Raw genomic sequence first — 16989 nt, 5'->3', positions numbered from 1 at the left:
GTGCAGTGTGATAACAGTGTTGTTGACTGTCCAAAGGTCCTGGACAGGCTGTAGTCGTTTCCTCCTGCCTTCTTGACAGGTAGCAGTGGGGTGTTCCATGGCAATTGGTATTCAATCAATATCCCTGTGTCCTTCAGCCACTGTAGGTGGGTCTGAATTCCCAGGTGTGTTTCCCGTGGCACTGGATATTGCCTGTGTCTAACAGGGAGAGACCCAGGTTTGATACCTACTATTCTGGGCCATGGTTGCAAGTGAGGTCGGGAGGCCCTTTTTCAGCCCAGACATCAGGAAACCCCTCCAGCAGGCAGATGGGCTTTGCCAGGTCCCCCTTTTCCTGGCCATAGAGTTGCCATTCGTCTTCTATAGGCATGGTCACTGCCATGATGAGGGCATTTGGACCTCTCATCGTAAGGCTTGTAGACCCTCCTTAGGTGAAGGTGATTTGGGCTCCGAGCTTTGTTAGTAAGTCCCTTCCCAGCAGAGGAATTGGGCGTTTTGGTAAGTACAGGAATTCGTGAGTCACCTTTTGCCCTCCTAGTTGGCATGTCCAGGGTTGGCAGAACTGCTGGGCAGTTTGGGTGCCAGTGGCTCTGACTGTTGTGGCCCTGTGCTCAGTGAGTTGGGCCACAGGCTTAGTGACCACAGAATGCTCAGCATTTGAGTCCTCCATGAAGATTATTGGTTGGCCCCCACTTTCATTTCAACTGTGGGCTCTCAGGGGCCTAGTAGTAAGGAGTCTGGTCTTCCCTAGTCAATTTCTGCGAGGCCAGTGAGGTCCTGGGCCTCTGGTCCAGGTTGCCATCCTGTCTTCTTTCCTGGAGTAATTTTGTTAGGCTCCAATGCTGGTCCCTTGCAGTGAGGGCATTCATTCTTCCAGTGGCCAATCTCCTTGCAATAGAGACATTGGTCCTGTCAAAGCAGGGCTCTTCCATTGGGTCTCCCCTTCCAAGGCAGAGCTGACTGCTTGGTCAGGTCCAGCTTCCCCAGTGCTGCAGCCAATAAAGACATCCTGGCTTTCATTCTTTTATTGGCTTCTCTGTTTTCCTCATGTTCCCAGTTTACAAAGATTTTATTTGCCACTTTTAATAGCTGGGTGGCACTCGTTCCAGGGAAGCCTTCAAGTTTCTGAAGTTTCTGGCGAATATCAGCATACTATTGGGTCACAAACACCATATTGACTATTCGCTGGTTTTCTGGAGCTTCTGGTTCAAAGGGGGTGTACACCCAGAGGCCTCAGAAGGTCTCTCATAAAAATCAGTTGGTGTTTCCTCTGGCTTCTGGATAACAGCCCCTGTTTTGGAAATGTTGGTAGGTCTCTTAGCTCCAGCCCTGAGCCTGTGTAGGAAAGAAGTGCAATACTGAGTGAGGACTCCTTGTCCTTTTGCTGTATTGAAGTCCCAGATAGGCTGAGCATCAGGGGCCGCCTCTCTTGCCCAAGCTTGTGCATGGGTTCCTGCTGGGGCCTGCCCTTGGAGCCAGCGGTGAGCTTCTGTCAGAATTCGCTGTCACTCTTCTGTGTTGAAAAATGTCAGGAGGATCTGTCGGCAGTCACCCCAAGTGGGTTGATGGGTCTGAAATATGGATTCTAGGAGGTCAACCATGGCCTGGGGTTTTTCTGAATACAGTGGTATGTGGTTCCTCCAATTTAACAGGTCAGTTGTACTGAAAGACTGGATATAGAGGCTAGAGTGTCCAGGCTGAACCATGCTGTCAGCACGGCCTGAGGAGCGTAGGACAAGTGAAGGTGGCAGCTCAGGGGCTCCAAGCCAGGGATGGGTGTGGGATGTCGCTGGGGCTGGGAGGCTGCGGATTAGGCTGAGGGGGACTCACTGAAGGTGGCAGACTATCTGGTAAAGGTGGCACTGGCTGCTTTGATGGTGGGGGCACACTGGGAATGTATGGCAGGGATTCAGGCTGTTCATCTTCTGGATCCCCTTGCAGAACAGGCTTCTGGTCTTTGGCCTTCATTACCTGGACTATGAAAACTCTGCTCTGTCCCTTTTTGTTGGTGCAGAATCAGACCAAGGGGGATGGTCTGAGCTACCTGAAGCCAGGAGTCGATAGAGGGGAACTGATCAGGGTGTCCAGGGGTTCCTATTATGACCTGATAAATAGCCCTGACAGTGGGCAAATCTAGGGTACCTTCAGGGGGCTAGTTTACTCCAAAAGTGGACCACTCCAGCTTCCACAGCATCCAGAATCTCCCGAGAATCCCTTCTTAAAATATTTAAGCATATACTCTAGGACTGTGGATTTTAAGGAACTTCCACCCATGGCAGTTAGAGGTGTCCCCTATATCCACCCTATGTATTCCCCCCTGCATCAGTGGTGCAAAGACAAACAAGGGTGGGTGCCCTTTCAAGAGAAGAGACCAATCAGATGTCTGCCTGGCTGCGTTCCAAAGGAACTTGGGTACCTCTTGGCATTGATGGTGAGGTCAGCCTTGTGACTCTAGATTGGGTTGCCCTGATGCCACCCTAAGCCATATGAGGATCACTACAGAACTGCAGTACAGACCCACTCAGATTCTGTGGACTCCTTAGCTTTTCAGCCGTGGAGCCACAAACTTGAGCCTGAAGCCAGGATAAATCAGGCCACTCACACACACACACATTCACACCAAAGTTGTTATTAGTTTTTCTTTCCCCCTTTTGGGGAAGTCCCTGACCTGCAGAACTCCTCTCGGAGGTTCCTGGGAGTTGATTGGACTCCCCTTCATTCCAGTGGGACTGGACCTGACTGAAGGCTGACTCTCCCCAAGGTCTTACCGAGTACAGATGAAATATCCAGGTGAGTTGGTCCACTTCTCCTTGGAGTCCAGTTGGGTCAAGTCTACTCAGAGGGTTGGAACTCTGGAGTGAAGGAGGACCTGGAATACCCTCAGGTGGCATGCTGCCTCATTTGGTCCCAAGTCCCTCCCTACTCCAGCTGCCCGCTGGTGGCTCAAGGGGCCAGAAGGGTTGGTATCTTGCTGGGGCCTCCAGAAATGTTGTGGGAATATTGTCAGATGAGAAACCAAGTGACACTCAGAGTAAGTGGACAACTCAGATTTTATTTTACACCAGTGGTCCCAGATGAGCTCATACTCAAAATTCTGGGCCCCGCAATGAATTCACGGGATTCTTTTTTTTTAAATTTATTTATTTATTTATTTTATTATTTTATTATTCATATGTGCATACAAGGCTTGGGTCATTTCTCCCCCCTGCCCCCACCACCCCCCCTTACCACCCACTCCGCCCCCTCCCTCTCCCCCCCCTCAATACCCAGCAGAAACTATTTTGCCCTTATTTCTAATTTTGTTGAAGAGAGAGTATAAAGAATAATAGGAAGGAACAAGGGTTTTTGCTGGTTGAGATAAGGATAGCTATACAGGGAGTTGACTCACATTAATTTCCTGTGCGTGTGTGTTACCTTCTAGGTTAATTCTTTTTGATCTAAACTTTTCTCTAGTTCCTGGTCCCCGTCTCCTATTGGCCTCAGTTGCTTTTAAGGTATCTGCTTTAGTTTCTCTGCATTAAGGGCAACAAATGTTAGCTAATTTTTTAGGTGTCTTACCTATCCTCACCCCTCCCTTGTGTGCTCTCGCTTTTATCATGTGCTCAAAGTCCAATCCCATTGTTGTGTTTGCCCTTGATCTAATGTCCACATATGAGGGAGAACATACGATTTTTGGTCTCTTGGGCCAGGCTAACCTCACTCAGAATGATGTTCTCCAATTCCATCCATTTACCAGCGAATGATAACATTTCATTCTTCTTCATGGCTGCATAAAATTCCATTGTGTATAGATACCACATTTTCTTAATCCATTCATCAGTGGTGGGGCATCTTGGCTGTTTCCATAACTTGGCTATTGTGAATAGTGCCGCAATAAACATGGTGCCTCTGGAGTAACCTGTGTCACAGTCTTTTGGGTATATCCCCAAGAGTGGTATTGCTGGATCAAATGGTAGATCAATGTTTAGTTTTTTAAGTAGCCTCCAAATTTTTTTCCAGAGTGGTTGTACTAGTTTACATTCCCACCAGCAGTGTAAGAGGGTTCCTTTTTCCCTGCATCCTCACCTATTGTTGGTGGTGTTGCTAATGATGGCTATTCTAACAGGGGTGAAGTGGGTAGTGTGAAATTCATGGGATTCTTAAAGGGCAGTGCAGGGCCTCAGGTTACAAGGAATGTGTTAGTTGTTAATAGGTGAGCCAGTGCTGGGTTAGAGACCTGAGGTTGTTTAGATCGGAGCAGCAAGGGAGGTCTGCTTTGGAAAGTTTGTTTACAGGAGACAAAGGAAGGCAATAATGTGCAGTTATCTCTACATGGGGCCTTTTTGTCTTAGCCCTGGACTCATTTTATGGCTTAACTAGCAATTTCTCATGTCGTACAGCCTGCTTTGAGACAATCTTCCTGTTCACAAGTTGCACAGAGACAGCTCCTTCCCTCACCCAGGAGGCTCAGGGAAGGCAGACAGAAGAGACCAGGCAGAAGTCAGTTTTTACTCCCTATTCCCACCCCCATCTGCTAAGTGGGTGATTTCCTGTAAAAGTTTTCCACAAGGTAGTAACCACTGAGTGAGGTATATTTGTGAGCCATGTTTCAGATTCTTAGACTTCATTTGTCCCTTGCTGTATGTTGAGCACTTTATGAAGCTGCTGTCTTTCTCCATACTGCAAACCATGCAGTATGGCCTCAGAGGTTTCATAAAACACAGGACAGGCCATTAGAATCACTCTGTTAAGAGCCAAGTCTTTGAACTTCACTTCCTTGGGCACACAGTGGAGGGACCTGAGCACTAAGATGGATGAGAGGCTCTTGCGGGATGGTGCTGAGCTCAGTGTCTAAGACTTCTCTGTCACAAGGCCCTTGCCCCAGGTGCATCAACTGTCCTGATGGATGAATTGGGCAAGGGTAAACCAACTCCCATTTCTTTATGACTCTAATACATAGCTCTTTTGTGCTAATGTTGTTGGCTTCCGCCTTTTCCAGACCACAGCATGACAGACCCATTTTAACTTTGACCTTGCTACATAGTTCACATGATTAACTGCAATCTCATTGTGTCATGCAGCACTTGCACCAAAGATGAAAAATTCCATTAGCTCATCCTGGTTCTCCTGCAGCCTTTATCAGCCTACTGACCTAACCAGAGGATGAAACTGGAATGAGAGAGAGATGAGATGAGAGAGGATAAGAAAAAGAGAGTGCGCAAGCACGTGCTTTCCTCATTACCGTGAAGACAGTGCCTGTGTGTGAGATAGGGATAGGGAAAGAAGGTTGTTTTCTAATTAGTTTTTCTGAGTGTTTTTTTTTAACATTTTTATTAAATTTGCTTAATTATGCTGTTTTAGGTTCACAGCAAAACTGAGTTATATATACCCTTTTGTCTATTCCCCACCCCACAATCTCTCATTATTAACAGCCCCTGCTAGAGTGGATGGTACATTTGTTACAATCAGTGAATCTAAGTTGATGCATGTTGGCCACCCAAAGTCCAAAGCTTTCATTGGAGTTCATTTTTGGTATTGCATATTCTGTGAGTTTAGGCAAATGTGAAATGACACGTATGATGTAGGCCATGCTAGTTTCAAAAAGAAAAGTAGAAGACAGAGAGGTGAAAGTGAAATAATTTTTATGGGAGTTTTTGCTTTTGTTTGGCAGTACTGGGACATGAGCTCAGGGCTTCACACTTGTAGGCAGGCACTCTTCCACTTGAGCCACACCTCTAGGCTGAAATAATTTTTAAATAGACAAAAAAATAACAGCCTTAAAGGTTCATGTCACCACTTGGGCTCAGATACCCACAGTTATCCACAAGATTTCCTGACACTTCCAGTCTGGAGGGACCCAGGAAATCCAGTTCACACGAGAAAACCCTTGGGTTTAACAGCAAGAAGCTGCCTTTCTTTTTTTTTAGTTTTTTTGGTGGTTCTGGGACTTGAACTCAGGACCTCATGCTTATTAGGCAGGAGCTCTACTACTTGAGCCATTCCACCAGCCCCTAAGAACCTGCCTTTCAAGACCTGATATTTCGCAGATGAATTTCCATCTATCCCATTAAGCATGAAAACCTGACTTTTTCCACACTGGAAGACCACTAGAATATAAATTTCTATTGAATTCAGCAAGTTTTAGTTAACTTTCTTGCAGCACCCTCACATTGACCAAGGAAAATCCACACATTACAGATGAATTTATCAGTGTGGCTTGTTTATCTCTGAGAGCAATAAAAAATGAGATCATCCTTAGGTGCATTTGCTATTGTAATGCAAACCACAGGTTGCTTAGTCAGTGATTTATAGCAACAACCCAAGCCACAAGGCAAAGGTTTGATGTAGATAATAATATACCTCAGTATGAGTCACTGATGTACTCTTCAGATTTTTTTTTAAATCCAAGAACATCAACCACCATCAAGGAATAAGGATTCTGTCTCTCACAATTTCTGGGGAGTGAATAACTAAACTGGAATGATTGTATCCCATTAACAAAAGCCCTTGAGAACACAGAATGGCTGGTTCAGCCGTAAATGCTACATCCATCAGCAAGTGTGCAGTGATCCAAGAGCTGTCTCACAAAGGCCAGGCACATCCTAAGAGCACATGGTGCTACTTTCTAAATGTCTTCCTCATATGTCTGGTGATAGTAAAAGTATGCCTCATAGATACCCTATTAAATTACCTTGCGGCAGATGTGGTGGTGCCCATCTACAATCCCAGCTACTCAGGAGGATCTCATTCCAAGCCTGGCTGGAGCAAAAAACAAGACCTTATCTGACAAATAACTAATGCAAAAAGGCCTGGAGGCATGCTATTGTAAAACTTTGAGTTTGATACCCAGTACTGCCAAAGATAAAAAAATGACCCAAAGATTTTACTATTAAAATAATGCAGTACTAAACAAGTTGATCAAAATGTTTTGCCATAAATTGATTGCTTTGAGGCTAAGTTGATGGTTTGATTACTTGGTTCATTGATACATGGACACATAGAATGTTTTCTAGAATATGCAAAGGATGAAAGAGTCTTTTGCAGACAATTTGTTCTTACTGTTCATCTGTTTTTCTGGGGTGCTAGGATTAAATCTGGGTCTTCACACATGCTAGATAAGGCCCCACCACTGAGCTACATCCGAGCCCTTTTTAATCTTCAATAACACAATGAAGCAAGCCTTTAAAGCACCAAAAACAAGTGATGGTAATGCTGAACCAAATTAAGTTTATTCTTCAAACTATTCATGAAAAATGGTAAGAAGTTCAGTATTTATGAAAGTGTATTTCCATGTAGTTGTTTTATATGTAAGTATTATGCTAAGTGAAAATTCGTTTCATTTAATTTATTTTTTTTGAGACAGGGTCTCAATATGTAGTCCATGCTAGCCTTGAACTCTCAATCCTTGGCTTCATTTAATCTTTAGTTGTGTGTGATGTTATATACTCAAGGTATTTCTTATACTTGCAAATAATGGCAAGTATTTTCTTAGTTTTCTTATTTTTAATTCTACAAGTTAGGGTATTCTTATTGCTTAGGAATAATGAGGTCTGACTTTGAATTTGATTGAACATTCTCCAAAGTGATTAGGAAAATAATTTGGGGCCGGGTGCCAGTGGCTCACACCTGTAATCCTTGCTACTCAGGAGGCAGAGATCAGAAGGATTACGGTTTGAAGCCAGCCTGGCAGATAGTTGGCAAGACCCTATCTCAAAAAAAAGCCATCACAAAAAAGGGCTGGTTGTAGAGAACATACAGCCTCTTTTAACAAGCTGCAAAGTTTATCTGAACTTTGAGTGTAATGCAATTTAGAATCAGTGAGCTACCAGCCTTCTGGACTATAGATAAACAGTTGTCGCCAACACCAGAACACTGTATGGACAGGACTGATGAGGTATGCAACCAATATGCTGTCTGGTCTGGTATGGCTACGCTTATGCTAAGACGTGATGATGTCTAGAGCAGTGCATTGGGGCCCCCACTTTTGGGTGTAACCAGTCAGCAGAGGACTAAATGACATAGGGGGGGAACACCCTGGAGGATAAAATCACATAAAAAGGACACCTGCTGAGGGTACAGCAGAGTGCATTCTCCAATGTACTGCAAGACGCTCACAAAAGGGACTCTCCTGCATGCGTTTCTCCTTGCCAGAGGAACTATCTTTCTCCCAAGTTAGAGAGGTCCTGCCTTGTGGTAGCTCACCCTCCCCGAGCAGATTGAGCTCCCGGCCCTAATGAGCTGACTGCTTACAGCTAGCCAGACTCCCCTGTGGAGCGCTGGCTCTGCCTGCCAACACTTGCTTGGTGAGGTTCCTTCCTGGAGCACAAGCCTTGCCTGCCACCGTGCCCTGTGAGGCGACTGACCGTGTGCCATGATTGCCTCTTGGACCTTGTAAGTGTGCATTTGAAGTGTGAATAAATGTTGTTGCATTGACTCTAGTGTCTGAGTGGTCTTTGAGGGGCATTGTTGTAGTTTTGTTGCCTCTACCCTAAGTCTGCCTTGGGCCATACCCCAGTCCCACCATAGGGATATTGTCTGGGTTCAGGACATTGCTAACTCCCCCTAGAGGGGAGAAGGACAAAGTCCTGTTCAAGGCAGCTGGCGGAGTGGCTCAAGGTGTAGGCCCTGAGTTCAAGTCCCAGTACTGAAAGAAGGAAATAATTTGGAACATTATGTAAACTTGAAGATCTACAGTTTTTCACAAGACTATACCAATCAAAATATGTTTACTCTACTGAGGAAATTTAGCTCAGCATTATGATAAGCACAGAAGACATATTTGGGGCAATTTTACAGTTTTACCTTTTGTATTTAAATCTCTTTCATAAAATGTCCACATTTGCTTGTGGTGTTTTTGTATCTTAATTTATTGGCTGCATATTAAAACATGAACGAGAATGACATTTTTTTTAACAGTTGTCTGTGCTGTGAATGCCCTCGCACACCATGTGCTTCACAAGGACCTCAGGGACATTGTCAGTGACTTCAGAGGCTTCTACAGGCAGCTCACAAGTGATGGGCAACTCAGATGGGTAAGCAACCTATTTTGTAAGAAGCTTTTATAGATAACATTACTAAGGTCTGAGATGTCCTTTGATTATAATGAATGTGAAAATCAGAGATGGATTTACAATTTTAAAGTACATTTTATTCACATAAAATTAGGACTTAAGCTGTTTTGAACACCAGTATTTTAAGGTGATCAGTTCCTTTTTGTAAGACTTCACCCTGGATGCATTTGAATCATGAGATCTCTGCCCTTAATGCACCTCATCTCTCACTCCCTAGAATGGAAAAAGTGGCCTAGAGGAAAAAGGACTGAGTGGGAGAGAGAAGAGTTGTGATGGATTTGTGAGAGGAGGTCATGAAGGAAGTAAATAAAATAGAAGGGCAAAGTTCCAAAGCTAGAAGGCCGTAGCACCAGTATGTGTATAGATCAGTTTATTAGTCAACTTTCCATCACTATGACAAAATACTTGAGACAATCAATTTAAAAGAAGGAAAAATTTATTTTGGCTCATGATTTCATGGTTGCTTGGCCCAGTCACTTTGGGCAGAACATCATGGCAGGGGAACCATGTGATGGAAAACACTGCTTACCTCAAGCAACCAGAAAGCAAAGAGAGAGGGGAAGGAGCCAGGGCCCCAATATCACCTTCAAGAGTATGCCCCTTTTGTGAATGCAAAGCCCTGAGTTCAAACTCCAGTCTCTCAAAAAAAGAAAAAAAAAAACTTTTGCTGGGTGCCAGTGGCTCACGCCTCTAATCCTAGCTACTCAGGAGGCAGAGATCAGGAGGATCACAATTCAAAGCCAGCCCAGACAAATAGTTCACAAGACCCTATCTGGAAAAAACCCTTCACACATAAAAAAAAGGGCTGGTGGAGTGGCTTCAGGTGTAGGCCCTAAGTTCAAACCCCAGTACTACAAAACAAAATTAAAAAAAGAGCATGCCCCCAGTGAATTCCTTCCACTAGGTCCCGCCTCCTAATGTTTCCACCACCTCCCAATAGTGCCACAGAGACTTTGGGGGCACTCCAGATCCAAACTATAATAGTCAATATTTGAATCATAACATCCAAGCATGAAAGAATGAAAGTCTAGAAAAAGAGTTCTAACATAATAAGATAAATCCAGGAATCTAGACTTTGCCCTTATCTCCTGATGCCAGGTTTGTCTTTTCCTAACTCTTCTGAGTTTCTCCTCCTTGCATAAAGACAGGTTCAGGAGAATATACTTTCCACATTGTCTTGGATTTTAGTTTTGACTTTATACAAAGCAACTTAAGCTTGCCTTGAAAGATACCTCCTTGAAGAAACTCCTACTGGCTAGGTACCAGTGGCTCATGCCTATAATCTTAGCTACTCACAAGGCAGAGATCAGGTGGATCAAGGTTTGAAGCCAGCCCCAAGGAAATAGTTTGAGAGACCCTATCTCCAAAATACCCAACACAAAAGGGACTGGCAAGGGAGAGGGAGGGGGCAGGGGGCAGGGGGGAGAAATGGCCCAAACAATGTATGCACATATGAATAAATGAAAAAATGAAAAAAAAAAAAAAAAAGGACTGGCAGAGTGACTCAAGTGATAGAGTGCCTGCCTACCAAGTGTGAGGCCCTGAGTTCAACCCCAGTACCACCAAAAAAAAAAAAGAAAATTCCTACTGGCTGAGTTTGAGACAATTTGCACATCAGAATAAATATAATAATAATGACTTATAAGCCACTGAATGAAATAGGAATCTTTAAGTTTACTCAGATAATAAATAAGGAATATGCCATCATTACAGTAGAATGCAAACTAATGAATATAAGACAAATTGACATTAGGAAATCACCATATTTCAGCCATCATAGCTATAGTTAATTGAGCCAAGTCATCAATGGATGATAAAAATTTGGGGGCAAAAATAATCTTCTTACTTGAAAAGGGAAAATGGTGACTTCATAGTGGACTAACCAAAATGGGCAGTAACTTAACCAAATGGTATAAATTAATAAACCTAACAATAAAACAAAATGCCATCATCACTTATGCAGTATATATGTCAAAACATGTATAACCTGAATCTAATTTTTTTTTTCTTTTGGGTGGGACTGGGGTTTGAACTCAGGACTTCTCACTTGCAAAGCAGGCGTTCTACTGCTTGAACCATACCAGCAGTCCATTTTGCTCTAGTTATTTTGGAAATGGTGGTCTTGCACTATTTCTGAGCTGGCCTCGAACTACAGTCTTCCTGATCTCAGTTTCCTAAGTAGCTAGGATTATAGGCATGTGCCACTAGCACCTGACTCTGAATCTAATCCTAAAGGAACTTCAGAGCAGCCCATGAGGGATTCTGGACCTGTCAACTGGCCCATACTCTAAAAATGTCAGTGTCATTAAAAGAAGAAAAATCACTCTACATAAAAAGAGACTAGAGACATGACTACTAAATGCAGTGTGGTCCTGGATTGGGTATGGATCAGGGCAAAATAAAGCACATTATTGGGGACATTAGTGATATTCAATTATGGTCTGCCATTTAGATAATAGTATTCTATGAGTATGGTCCTACATAACTGTGGTTATGTAAGACAATGTTCTTGTTTGTAAGAACTATGCACCAAAGTATCTGTGGGTAAAAGAGAATGATATCTGCAACGTTGCTTTCAAATAGTTTGGAAAAAAAAGATGTGTGCAAGTGTATACCACATGGAAGAGGAGTTTTTTTCCTCCTATTTTTGCAATTTTATGTAGTTGTTAAACTGTTTTGTTTTTTTGGTTTTTGCTTTTTTAACTTAACCTTTAGGTGAGTTTCCACTGCTGTCTTTAAATTCTCAAAATGTGTGCATGGCTAGAAGACCTAAGTGTCTCACATCTAAGGCATGCTGTTGTGCTCTGCTTCCCAACCAGATTGGTCCAGAGAAAGGTGTGGTGCACCTGGCCACGGCAGCCATTCTGAATGCGCTGTGGGACCTGTGGGCAAAGCAGGAGGGGAAGGTAACTCATCTCAGAAACACATCTGTGGCTCTGTGGCACAGGAGGACATGGACTATCTCTTCCAGCAGCCCTATGAAGATCAAAGACAAATGTACCACAGGTCCCCAAAAGGAAATAGAGAGACTTGTTTTGATTCTTTTGTACTCTGAAAGATTAGGAAACTGTAGGGACAGTTTAGAAAGAGTGAGGAAGAGGGGAAGGGAAACAAAGGGGAAGGGTTAGGAGGCAGCAGGAGGCACAGGCAGCATTCAAGAAGGTGGGAGGGTGTGCCGGACAGCTGATAGTGGGAATTTGCCACTAGTGCATTTACCTTTAGGATGAAAATGGGCACTTTATGCATATGTTTTACAAATCTTACCTTTTTTTTTCAAGCCTCTGTGGAAGTTACTTGTGGACATGGTAAGTAGGTTCTTTAATATTATAATAGTTTCTAAATGAATTGGACCTCATAGACTACTTGTCTTTTGATAATAAATATATTCAGAATTGTCTTTTGCTCACTGATGATAAAAACAAAAAAAACCCAGTAAAATATAATACCTCTTTCTTTTTTTTATGGTGCTAGGGATGGAACCCAGGGCAGCACTCTTCCTCTGAGCTACGTTGCCAGCCCATAATACTTCTTTTCTGCTATTTGAATTAACTCTTAGATGTGCTTATGCAAGCAAAGTGATATGATGGGAGGTAGTGAGTTCAGGTGCTGGCTTCCTACTGAGGATCTCTAACATGAAATGCAATCTCTCTAAGCCTCTACTGCCTGCCTATGAGAAGAGGATCATCAGACCTCTAGGAACCTCACAGAATTAGTCTAAAGACCACATGAGAAATGATCTACATTAACTCTGAAAAGCCAGATGGTATTGCTAAGACATTCTGCAGTCTCTCTGACTCCAAAAGCAAGATCAGGCTAAGGCAGTCTCCACTGTGGAGATCTAGCAGGGTCAGAGCTTAACACCAAATTCTAAAGATGTGCACTTGGCTGCTTTCTTTCTCCTTGACCTATTTATGACAGGAATGAGCACCTGGCTGCTAAAGAAGAAAAAACTGGGCAAGTTAAAGGGAGTAAACAACAGACCCAGACAGACCTGGCTTTGAGTCCGGGCTTCACTATTACCTAGCTGAGTATCTTGAGTGCATTGCTTACCCACGATGAGCAGCAGCTGCCTCTGGGTGATGCCTGGTTGTCCACAAATGAAGGCCTTTGTCACTACTTGGTGGTGAAACTAAGGAAAAGCAAGAATACTATGGCCTTGAAGACTGTTGGGCTAGGAGTCCTTGCTCCTCTACTGGGGCAGGTAAAAACAGGAGGCTCTTACATCTTTTCGCCAGCAGGGTGACTTGGGGACCATCAAAAAGGGAAGGATGTGGGAAGGTCAGCCTTTCATAGTGGAGTAGTTGGTGGCCACTGAAACAGAAATATTTGAGGGCCACCAGAAAGGTGCATAAGGTCTCACCTGAGGACTTTGTCTTTTAGTTCATGTTCCCTGTCTCAATACCACTTTTCCTCAAAGAAGCAGTCTCAGGGTTGAAAGAGTTTTTAAATTTTGAACAGTTTTAGCAGATGGGAATGGAGCTTCTGGTTGTTTACCCATGACACCCCTGCCAGGGTAAGGAGAGATCCCAGGGTGAGGCTTAGCTAATGTGGCCAGAGCAGGATTAGGAGAGCAGAGCCGGAGTGTAACTGGGAGGGTTGATACATTCCTGTTCCATCAGTCTTCCTGGCAGTGAAGTGAAATGTCCCCTCTCCAGGAGAGCAGATTGCCACAGTTGTGCTTGCTGCAGGTCAGTGGTAGCCTGGCTCTGAGTGCAGCCTTCTCTCCTCTGCCCCAGCTACTCCAGGACAGACCTCGTCTCCTCACAGTTCATTAAAGGGTCGCAGGAAGCAGACATCCAGGGAGTCACCAGGTGTCATTTACTGCCCTGTGCTGAGTGTTTTCCCTGTGCTAAGCCCTCTGGTGGGGAAGCCATGTTAGTTGGAAAGAATGGACCAGATGCAGGGAATAAAGTCAGGACACGAGGGTCTGAGGGCTTGTCACAGTTGGAATGACTCCAACTAAGGAATAACAGGACCAAACAATCTCACACAAATCCCAAAATCCCCTTCCTGGAAAGGATGAACCCCAGGGATCAGTATAAGTAGCATCTTTACCCAGACCCGCACATCTGACTGATGGTCTAACTGCTTAGCACAGAGAATCTGGGAGCACGATGTGCACCCCTAGAGGGCAGGGTTCTTCAAAAGTGGAAAGATTAGAAACATAATCTGCTCATGAATTGATCCAGGCCTTTCTCCTGTCTGGCTGCCAGGATCCCAGGACGCTGTCATCTTGCATTGATTTCAGATACATCACTGACGTCCTGACGGAGGAGGAGGCCTACGGTAAGTCCTGTATGAGCCAGGAGCTGGAAGCTTCCTGGCACTTAATAAGTGTACGAATAGCAGCCACAGGTTCTGCTGTCTAGAGTGACAAGTTTTGTTTTGTTTTTTTTTTTCAGAAATACTGCAGAACGGTCAAGTTGGTAAAAAAGAAAGAGGTGGGTTGTAAGAAATTTTCCTTCCCTGTTTGTGTTATCGCTTTCCACTTTTGAAGAACCCTATCCTCTAGGGGGGCACATCGTGCTCCCAGATTCTCTGTGCTAAGCAGTTAGACCACCAGTCAGATGTGCGGGTCTGGGTAAAGATGCCATCTGGCAGTAGGGCTCACTCAGCCTCTTGTCATAGGAGGTGTGGCTTTAGGACTGCACTATGAGATGGGAGGCCCTTGAGTGGTGGGGCATTCATGATCACCTACGCCTGGCACCCCAGAGACTGGATGAGTGGTAGAGTACATGTGAAGGCCAACCAGGAAAAGAGCTGGAATTTCTATGCTGTGTGGGCAACAGCTTAGCTCTAGCAATTCTAATTGCTAGGTTCCCTAGAAGGTGCCAAATGTTGACAAGTGCTTTGTTTTCCAGAAGAGCAAATACTGACTCATGGCTACCCTGCCTACACCACGTCGTGCGCCTGGCTGGGGTACTCAGACGACACACTGCGGCAGGTCTGCTTTTTAACCTGGCTTTTGCAAACAGGCCAAAATGAGAAGAACAGGCCAGTTTTCCTTCTGTACTCACACCATGATCATTATCCATCACTTTTGATGCCAGAAGTGCAGCAGGGGAGGGCAGTTACCACACCCACCATCTCTCCAGGTTCTGTAGACACCAACTGTATGTCTCACGATTTAACTCAATTCTGACGCCATCTAACTGGGAGTCAGAGCAGACTCCACAGGTTAAGGGCTCAATATCACAGGACTGCCCACTTCAGATGCCAGTCGTGCAAGTCCAGGCTGTGACCTGGGCTTCTGACCAACTGTCTAGAAAACTAGGTTTCCACAACAAACCTCCTTGAGTTGTATCATTTGCTAGAATGGCTCACAGAATTCAGGGAAATATTTACGTAGTTTACCAGTTATTATAAGGGATATAACTCAGGAACAGCCAGGTCTACATGGATGCATAGAACCAGGTGTGGTGAGCATGTTCACCAACCCTAAAGCTCCCTGGACTCTGTCCTTTTGAGTTATTACAGAGGACTCATTAACAGGCACATTAATTATGTCACTGACTATTAGTAATCAGCTCAATCTTCAGCCCTCCTCTCCTCTCTAGAGGTCTAAAAGTGGGTCTGAGAGTTCCAACTACTTAATCATGGCTTGGTCTTCTGGTGACCCTGAAGGGGTCCTCTTCAGGGTCATTTTATTGTCATACAAAAGACACTTGTCACTCAGGAGAATCTAGGAATTCTAGGAGCTGTGTGCTAGGAAATGAAGTGGGGAATAGTGGGGGAGGGGTAGATACAAAGAATATCTTACATCACACAGGCTTTGTATTCCTGGTTTTCTGGGAGATATTTACTGTTTTCCTTTCAGAATGGGTTCCAAGGCCTCTTTCTGAAAGCACTTACACAGTAAGAGTAAAGCCATTTACATCCTGGACACTGAGGCTCTGACTTACTGAGTCCCATATTGGGCTCTGGGAGGTGACAGCCTAATATTTGAGTTCCAGGCAGAGGCAAGTCACCTAACCATGCTGAACCTCAGCTTTCTCTAAAATAGGGAAATAATACTTCATATCTCATAGTGTGGTTTCAAGGCTTTGATCAAAGCTGTAGATTATCATACCACAGCTGGGACATGGCATGCAGTTAGCGCATGGTTCTTTCTCATTATATTGTTTTTTTGTTTTTTTTTTTTTTTACCCAGGGCCTTACATGTGCCAAGCAAGCATTGTACCACTGAGCTGCACCCCCAGCCCTTCTTTCTCATCATACCGTACTCACGTAGAGCCACGAGAAAGGAGACAGAGACAGAAACAGAAATAGAGACAGAGGCTATCTTCCACTTGTTACTTTTATATCCATTACTTCTGTGGGTGCCACAGAAAATCTTAGCTTTAAAAAGAGGGACATCCATGCCATTTTCTCCTTCCAGAAGTGTTGTGACAATTAATAAAATGGTTCCCATAGAGATGAAGAAAGATAGCCATACTGTAGAAAGAGTGATGCTCTGTTGGCCAAGCTGTTTCTGCTCTTAATTTCAATAACACATGGTTATTCCCCTGCTTTATGCTAGGACTGTATATAATGTTTGTAAAATCCATATCAGAAACAACTGAGGTACCATCAGGCCAGAGTTGCTCAGTGCATTTTACCATGTCTGTAATGATAAGTGTGCCCCTTTTCCCACAGCTCTGCACAGCGGCACTGAAGGATGGCTGGACCAGGTAAGTTATTTGTGTGATGGTGGCCTTGACCTTCCTGGTGAGCAATATGAAGAGACTCAGTCAGTGGAGAGGAGCAAGGGATGAAGTGGCATCAGCAAGGCCAGGAGCAGTCTGGCATGTAGGGATGCAGATATTTCAACTAAGCCAGGCGCTTTCTACAAAGATAAGATGTGAGTCCTACTTAGAATCCTAAAATAACACAGAGGAAAGAGACCTTGGAGAGCATCACTTCATCTAGAATAGAAATCCGTTGTTTATGATCAGTAACA

At 44.2% G+C, this 16989-nt stretch overlaps 1 protein-coding gene across 4 annotated transcripts in view; it reads left to right on the top strand.

Moving 5' to 3' along the window:
- Enosf1 (enolase superfamily member 1) overlaps positions 1-16989 on the top strand; it is a 48016-nt gene that overhangs the window by 16942 nt on the left and 14085 nt on the right. For 2 of the 4 annotated variants that reach the window (XM_074070205.1, XM_074070206.1), the window contains 7 exons: positions 8896-9011; positions 11870-11956; positions 12329-12355; positions 14240-14336; positions 14453-14491; positions 14912-14994; positions 16686-16720. In XM_074070205.1, the coding sequence (XP_073926306.1) occupies positions 8896-9011; positions 11870-11956; positions 12329-12355; positions 14240-14336; positions 14453-14491; positions 14912-14994; positions 16686-16720 (484 nt within the window). The remainder of the gene's footprint in view (positions 1-8895; positions 9012-11869; positions 11957-12328; positions 12356-14239; positions 14337-14452; positions 14492-14911; positions 14995-16685; positions 16721-16989) is intronic. The other 2 variants (XM_020186192.2, XM_074070207.1) reach the window with 2 other exon arrangements.

Source organism: Castor canadensis, chromosome 4, assembly GCF_047511655.1.
Source record: "Castor canadensis chromosome 4, mCasCan1.hap1v2, whole genome shotgun sequence".
Taxonomy (NCBI): domain Eukaryota; kingdom Metazoa; phylum Chordata; class Mammalia; order Rodentia; family Castoridae; genus Castor; species Castor canadensis.
This window is presented reverse-complemented; position numbering and strand designations above follow the sequence as displayed.